General features: G+C 39.0%; 1 protein-coding gene across 3 annotated transcripts; it reads right to left on the bottom strand.

The window, feature by feature from the left end:
* Positions 1-3,593: 3,593 nt before the first annotated feature.
* Positions 3,594-6,336, bottom strand: LOC121967144 (glycerate dehydrogenase HPR, peroxisomal). 3 transcript variants are annotated; one of them, XM_042517192.1, is made up of 14 exons: positions 6,162-6,336; positions 6,013-6,096; positions 5,786-5,926; positions 5,584-5,705; positions 5,285-5,366; positions 5,065-5,137; positions 4,878-4,969; positions 4,726-4,773; positions 4,547-4,621; positions 4,369-4,476; positions 4,208-4,285; positions 4,077-4,121; positions 3,835-3,949; positions 3,594-3,747 (listed from the first exon to the last, which is right to left on the bottom strand). In XM_042517192.1, exons 1-14 carry the CDS (start codon positions 6,282-6,284, stop codon positions 3,725-3,727), a joined length of 1,209 nt encoding a protein of 402 aa, XP_042373126.1. In that variant the 5' UTR covers positions 6,285-6,336; the 3' UTR covers positions 3,594-3,724. The 3 variants fall into 3 exon arrangements, 2 of the variants coding, with proteins under 2 accessions (XP_042373126.1, XP_042373127.1); XM_042517193.1 differs by lacking the exon at positions 4,726-4,773 and having other exon boundaries at positions 6,162-6,335; XR_006107657.1 differs by lacking the exons at positions 3,594-3,747; positions 3,835-3,949; positions 4,077-4,121 and having other exon boundaries at positions 4,699-4,760; positions 4,843-4,969.
* Between the last annotated feature and the right edge of the window lie 1,814 nt (positions 6,337-8,150).

Genomic DNA, 8,150 nt, shown 5'->3' with positions numbered 1-8,150 from the left:
GTGACCAGGACATGTCATTGGAATCATAGGCATTGATGCATTTATTGCTTGTATTTGCTGTATTTATTTACTGCATATTGAGTGGATGCATATGTTTGACATGCATACAGGATTTCGATACCTCTCGGTTTATTATCCATACACCAGGTCCTAGTAAGTACAGTTGTTCTCCTATTTATTTCAGTTGCATTTATCCTTCTTATATCAGGAGACTGTATGCATGATTAGTACTATTTGTTATATTTCTTATTATGCATGTCAGTAGTTACCCGCTGAGGAGTTGACTCACCTCGTTGATATACTATTTTCAGGTTGAGGCTGTCCGGAGGATTTCCAATCGCTAGTCCCCCTCTAGATTTCGAGGATTTTTATATGGACCTTTTCATTGTTCTTTTCTTACTATATAGTTGTTTATGTATTGGACTTATGCTGGTTTTGCTTTATGGATATTGTATTATCTTTATTGTCGATGAGTTTTATTGGATATATTTGACTACATGCATGCCTGGACGACAGAAGAGGTGAGTTGATTTTATTGCGTTGCGATTTGAGTTTTATGGGTGTAATTGAGTAGGATATAAGTTTTGTGCTTTATGGATGTAGTTGAGTAGGATATTTGAAAGGATTTTTCTTATCGTTGCATTAGTTTAGTTTTACTATTAAACTGCGTGGGTGTTGCCTTATTTTTTTTTTTTTGTTATTGTTTCGGTCATGTTGGCCGAGGTATATGTGACCCTAAGGGCATTGTAGAAAGTTTCAGATTATCACCCGTACAGGGGAGATGTTGCCGAAATTTCTTCTGGCAGAGACTATCTAGGACGTAACATCAGACCCGGCAAAGGGGGGGTCGCTACACGCATGGCAGACAAAGACAGATCAGACGTGGTAGACCGATCGAGCAGGTAGGACCGACCGAGCATGTAGAACCGGCCGAGAAGACCGATCGAGTATGTTCGGTCGGTCGGATATAAAGGATCGATCCGGTATAAAGAAAGTTTAACCTTAGGCAGACCGGAGCGTGACAAGGTCACCCGAGTATATGAGTTTGGTAAGCACAGACCGATCGAGCACGAATACTCGACCGGGCATAAATAACCGACCAAACATAAAGAGTCGGCCGAGTGTGAAAGTTCTTAGCCTTGTGCACAATAGAGAAAGGTCAAGCGAGTGCGACAAATCGATTTAGCCTATCGGTTCAGTAGGCAAGGGCTAGCCGGGTTTTCATAGACCGGCTGAATGCAGAGGCATATAGTCTCACAAGATCCTTAGCATACGACCGACTGAAGGAAGGGTTATTGGGTAATAGTGCCTCTATAAGCCCGACTGGGTTATCTTGGTCAATGATGTAGGGTCGGTCGCTCTCGATAGATCATCTGAACATGTGAGTTCGATAGGCAAAGATCGGTCGAGTGTAAGAGACCGATCGAAAGTAGAAGCACTTAGCATTTACACTATCTTGAAGGCCTATATACACTCGACCGATTAGTCTCGGTCGATAAGGTAGGACCGGTCGAGCTTAATAACACCAATCGAGTACAGAGGCATTTAATGGCATACGGCCAACCGAAGGAAGGGTTGAAGGGCAATGGTGCCTTTATACGTCCGACTGATCAATCTTGGTCGACAAGGTATGACCAGCCAAGTTCAATAGACAGGTCGAGTATGGAAAATAGATCAAACATAAAGGTCTTCAACCTTACAGGATTTTAATGAAGTTCTATGCGGACATAAATAACCGATCTAGTACAGAACGCCGACCGAGACTACCACGGATAGAAGATATTCCTCATATATGTAAAATAAGTTTATATGACTAACCAGGTATATGTAACAGGTGAACCATAACAATATACAATCATATGATAACTTAATCAATTTGGCAGCAAATATTTTCTAGAAATCTCCACAGGTATGCTAAATGATAAAGAAGGTATATCTGGGGTAAGAAAAAGATTCCTTAAACTATTATTGCAGTTCTAGCTTACGTCATCTCTTAACAAACTCTAACAAACCGGGGTCCACCTCATGACTATGGAGGTTAGATGAGGTGGAATAAAAAGGGGAATCCTTTCCACTGGCAAGGTACGCAAACATACGCATTGCATCCAGATTAAACCCTAATTTTCATACTTGCTTCTTCTTCTTCTCGCCGGAGACTAACTTGAGCGTCGGAGGGCCTAATCAGGGATTCCCATCTTGGTCTTAGGTCACTAACGCTTTGTCGGTTGGTCTCATCATGTACAGGAAGACGAGATCACCTCATCCATCGGATTGCAGAGTTTTGTTGATCCCCGGAGCCACCTCGCCGGAGTTCCTGTTTGCGAGGTATTACTCATAGATCTGCTTTGGTTTTCTCGGATCGATTGTCTTGTATTCGAGCGTTAGTGAGGTCCGCTGTGGTTTTCTCGGATCCTCTCTTGTCCATCAGTATCAAAATCATTATTCGTCGTCACCCATTGTCGCCCAGTGCTTCATCTCGTAAACTCTCAGACAAGATCTGTGTAATTCAATTTTTTCATCTAGCCTATATCTCAATTAATTCGGTACACTATGCATCATCATCAAATTAATTATTATACTTGATTTTCAACGTATAATAGACTCTTCTTTAATGATAAATCATATTTTCCTGGTCATGAGTTTCGAGCCACTAATATATCTATCAAGCGACCAAGATGCTAACTCCTAATTCAAGAGAGCGAGAATCTTCTATTGACTTAACATTATTCTCTCTATATTTTGTCATACACCCAACTACTATATTAATCATAATTCGATTAAAGACTACCTTTAACTGTGTCAAAGTATATAACTCCACACATAGAATAAATGAATATATCAAGTCAAAAGATCAGTTACACTTGTTCATTAGAGGAACAACCAATGATGTTTAATATGTAGTTTCCTCTTAAGTGGGTCATGTCCAGTGTAACTCTAAACTCAAGGGATCCCAAGTACAACTTAGATATCCATCCATCGATCTATCTAGACCTAGTACTCAGTCTTGATCTAGATATTCATGTTCCCCTCTAAATATCTATTCGATTAAGGACTGTTTTCAAATTAATATACCTATTAATCCATGGAACTTTATCATTAATCATATATATACAGAAAAATAGATATTTAACGATAAATACTTACCTTTATTAAATAATTATCCACAAATTTTTAAGAATATCTTGGTGCATATGTTTCCATACTAACACCTTATACTCCAAAATGTTCATAGAAATCAAAGCTATTGTTGTCTAAGACTTTATATTCCCATTTTAATGAATTTGTTATTTCGTTTACATGTTTTCATTTCAAAATTAAATTATAACTGAGTTTGATATATTTGAATAAAACTTGTTCTTCAAAACATTCAATTCTTTAGAGATTTTTAATAAATTGTTTAATGTGTGTATTCAAACTTCAATGTGTACTTTTAATATCTATATTGAGTTTGATTTGGATGGGAATTATCAAATTTTATGTATAGAATTGAAACATGTCACTGAACGTCAATGTTATTCTAAAGAACCTAAAATCCAATTCAATGGAATTTCTTTAGCTAAATTGGAGCAAGATTTGGGGCGGTTTGCTCATCCTTGCACGGGAAAGCATATCTGATAAATAATAAGAACTGTGTGGCAGCCATATACATCGTGGCTAGATATATATCCCCTTGTGTCTAAATAATAAAAAAGCCTTTCATCTGCTGTGTTTATCTTGTATTGCATCACAGTTTTGAAACTGGCAGGTCTACAAAATAAATTATTTGCCAAATTAATGAAAGTGTTCCACAAGAAGAGAGTTGAAAATAAATTAAGATAAAAGTCGGAATAATACCAAGCTGTTTAGCATTAACAATGCTTGGACATGCTGCAGGAACTAGAGATTTCTCATCCAAGAATTTATCAACACGATTTGGATCCCCCCAAACTGGATACCCTTTAATCTTTCCCTGCATGCAATAAATATAATATAGCAGGATTAAGGAGAATTTTCCTAGAGAAGTCTCTAAGAAGGATTATATATAATTTCTAATTTCCTTGTCATAAATAAACAATCAAGTGACACAGTGAACTTACAAGAACATTTAAAGCAGCAAGAGTGGCCATTCCTTCACGCGTCCACTATATCAAGAATTTCAAGGAAACAAAATAAGTTAGGTTGCTCAAAGTTGGCCGAATTAAGCATCAATCTGTGTGTTGTCTGTCACCTTAGATGCAGAGGCAATATGTGGCACAACAACTGCATTTTTCTGTTCAGCAAGACCAGGTTTCATCTTTGGCTCATCCTGTGCAGAAGAGCAAAACAGATTTTCAATTTACTCGACAGTGTCGCCAATCATAAGTGTTGAACTGATCCTCGCATAATTACCTCAAAAACATCGAGACCTACACGGAACATAGGATTTGCCTTCAGATGTTCAACCAAAGCAGCTTCATCGATAACTGGTCCTCGGCTTGCATTCACCAGTACTGCTTCCTGCAGGAGGCCAACAATTATATACCATTCTTCTTGACTCTATTTATAGAAAATACAGCACAAGGTTCACCTTTTTCATAATGGCCAACGTGTCTTTGTTTATAAGGTGATATGTAGTTTTGTCCAACACAGGATGAAGACTTATCTACAAATTGAATGGACTTAGTTCCACTTATATTTAAGTATATATATCTAGCTAGCAAAATAACTTTCTTTCCAAACCACAAAAGAGTATCATATCACTATCACCGTTCGTTGGCTTTGTTCCAACTCCTTGGTATTCACTACATGATTCATCTATAAACAAATTATTAAATCTATCCAATACAATTTAATTTCCACTCTAATATAACCAGCTCTGCTAACATGGCATAGAATGCATGCGATGTATGAATTCTTACTACATCAGCCTCTCTGAGCACATCCTCCATGGTCGCAGCTCTTTTCCATGTAACAGGTTGTTCACCATTTGCTTGTAGGAACTGTCCATATGCTGAATATGCACCGAAATGAACAGTCTAGTTAACTTCAAATCAAATGGATTTTAATAATTATTAAATAAGAGAAAAAAAGGTGATGACAGCATGCCTGTCACGAACTTCTCTAGCCTTGTCGACTGATACAGGTCATAGTATATCAGGTTCATCTTGAAGCCCTCAATCTGTCCAAGGAAGAAATTAAGAAGCAACGTTAAATAGATTCATCTTTGGGAAATCTCTTCTGATGCTAATGTTAGCTGGATAAATTAAAGTGCATGCATGAGATGTAGCAACAAGTTATGGGGTAAAAGTAGTCACTAAAGAATTACCATCATCCTAGCGTACGCAGACCCGATACGACCAGCTCCAATCACTCCCACTGTCTGTCCTTTGAGTAGGTTTCCAACGAACCTAGCATAAGCAATATATGATCATGTTAAATTCATACTTCAGTTCAAGAAGAAAGGTTTCGCAAACTTCATCAAAGCCCTGAATCATTTTATGGTAAGATTTAACTCTATAAACTTCATCAAAGCACTGACCATGCCATCATGTTAAGATGAATGTTTCAGTGTGTTAACTAATATTGAGAAGCACGGAAACAGGACAAGTATTAACAAGAGCATACAAATGGGGAAGCCATCCATCATATAAGCCAGCTCTCATGAACTGATCTGCTTCAACTATTTTTCTGGCAGCTGCTAGTGAAAGCGAGGCAGCCAATTCTGCCGTTGTCTCTGTGAGAACTCCCTACAACATGAAAAAGATCATCCAGCAAAAGATAAATTAACTAAACAAAAATAAATAAAAGCAGTTCTGACATAACTTACAGGAGTGTTCCCAACAGCAATTCCATACTTGTTAGCGGCGCCGACATCAACATTATTGTAGCCAACAGCCATGTTACTAAAAGCAGTTCCGCCGGCTCTCTTCAGAGCAGAAAACAACGCATCACCCCAGTCCTCCGTTAACTGCATGTCCCACAGATTACAAGGTTATCAAGATCAATAGAGCAGCTAAAGGATTCTTGTATAAGGCGACAACACAGTGTACTTGCTTGTCCAATTACTCCATCGCACCGATCTCCAATTAGTGCGACGATGTCATCCACCGATAGTATGGTTTTCTTTTCTGTGCATATCTACGAAGACAAAGTCGAGTCGATCAAGATATAGAGATTAATATCAGAGATGCTGTTATAACTACCTCAACGCGGCAGTCTTGGTCAGTCAAGAGGCGGATCCACCGAGTTCCGGGCATGGATTTGGTACTAACGACTCTGTACTTGCCATTGGGATTCCACACTTGGATCGATATTGGCTTCGCCATTTTTGAGGTAATTGGGTGGCACTAGCAATGTGTTTTCTCGATTTATTGATTATACATGTGCTAGAGGATAAGAGGATTTTAATTTGCATATTCTATTGTTGTTGTTTTACTTGGACCATATTGATTCGTGCCGCTTTGAGATAAGAAGATGAAGTTTGCTTTATATATGGTTTGCATTTCACCTTCAATTTGGACGAGATAAGGGAGGATAGAGCTAGCCAACTTAGCTAGAAAATTGTCAATCACTTGTGCCGAGTCTAAAATTTGCTTCCTCGTTGGGAACGGGTGACGAAGCTTCCTTTGATGATATGGATAAATCTGTGTGAATTAGCAGGTGCCAAAAGGCACCGAAAGTATCCTACAAAACCTCTCTGAAAGCGCCAGTATCGTTAGACCCACAAGTAAATCATGTATCGAGAAGGCTCCTATAAGGGAAGACATTGTCCATGGCTTAATTCAATCCTTGCTTCATGTTGCAAATCTATCACATGATTATCGACAGATAAATAAGTTAAACTCTGCTGGTAGTTTGAGAGAGAAGCAGATTGTAGAGAGAAGGCAAGAGAGAATTTGCCCAAAGGACACACCGAAAGATCCGAATGGACCAAAAGACATATCAAACTTTTAAAATGCCCAAAAGATACATCTTCTTTCGATTATATATATTAAGTTTTCTCTTTCTTTTTTTTAATCTTTCTCTTTCTCCATTTTCCTCTCTTTCCTTTCGGTTATGATTTGCTCAAAGGACACACCGAAAGATCCGAATGGATCAAAGACCAAACTTTGAAAATGCCCAAAAGATACATTTTCTTTTGGTTATACCTCTTTGTCAGATTAACTTTTTTCTCTTTCATTTCTTTTCTTTGTCTCTCTCATTTTTCCTCTCTCTCCTTTCAATTATGCATGACACATGAGATGACAACTTACAGAAAAATGCTATGGGTCTATGCACGACATTTTCAAGGGATAGAGATACTCATACATGCACGCCATGTCGCTATAGTTGCACTGATACACTACATCTGGTAAGCCCGTAGCCGCTTGAGATTCGAGAGTGAGCCGTTTGACTCGGACCAGGTCTTCAGGAGGATTCAGACCCATATCTACCGTACTTTGGACGCCCGCCAGGACTAGATACCGCACCAACCGCCTTGATGGCCCACTTGAGGTGCCCTGTTGTATTTTGTGAAGAGAGGTCTTGCATGTGAGGGATTTATTTTATTAAGAAAAAAAAGAAAAAAAAAGAAAAAAAAAATGTACAGAATGAATTTTGGTTTCATGTACAGAACTGCTTTTGGATTGAATGCAAGGCATTAAGCTTCACATGGCTTACTACTTGGGTTTACACGCATGGCATGAAGCTGGATTGGAGCACTAGTAGCATGGAGCAGTACGAGTTAAGTGAGGAGGGGCAGCTTTATTTTGAGGAGGGCAGCTTTATTTTGTGTGGTGAGGTCAATGCATATGGGAGCTTGAGAGATCATTCGGAGGGGGGCATGATGGGTTGTACAAGGGAAGGAGTGAGTTGTATTTTGTGTGGGAAGGGTTCATTCTGTGTATGATGAGGGCATGAGACTCTATGTTGTAATTGTACACAGTAGCTATGGTGAAAGGATGTGAGTTGGGAGAGTGGGAGAGGATGGTGAATAGATCCACCATAATTGATCTATTTAGTCCACAACAAACAACTCGCGGTAAGAATGACACCAAATCCGTTGATGACTGGGGCTTTGTCAAAAAGCCCAAGAGGGTGAATAGATCCACCATAATGATCTATCTAGTCCGCAGCAAACGGCTCACGGTAAGGACAACACCAAATCCGTTGATGGTTGGGGCTTTGCCAAAAAGTCCAAGAGGGTTCATAGA

This window comes from Zingiber officinale, chromosome 3B (genome assembly GCF_018446385.1).
Source record: "Zingiber officinale cultivar Zhangliang chromosome 3B, Zo_v1.1, whole genome shotgun sequence".
Taxonomy (NCBI): Eukaryota; Viridiplantae; Streptophyta; class Magnoliopsida; order Zingiberales; family Zingiberaceae; genus Zingiber; species Zingiber officinale.
The sequence above is the reverse complement of the archived record's forward strand: the minus strand, read 5'-3'. Positions and strand labels throughout refer to the sequence as shown.

Bases quoted from the DNA above. Each gene is read 5' to 3' on its own strand.
- LOC121967144 (XM_042517192.1), bottom strand. From the start codon at position 6,284: ATGGCGAAGCCAATATCGATCCAAGTGTGGAATCCCAATGGCAAGTAC. The intron at 6,097-6,161 runs GTAGTTATAACA...TTGTCTTCGTAG, and splicing joins ACCAAGACTGCCGCGTTGAG to ATATGCACAGAAAAGAAAAC. The intron at 4,774-4,877 runs GTAAGAATTCAT...ATTTGTTTATAG, and splicing joins TGCTCAGAGAGGCTGATGTA to ATGAATCATGTAGTGAATAC.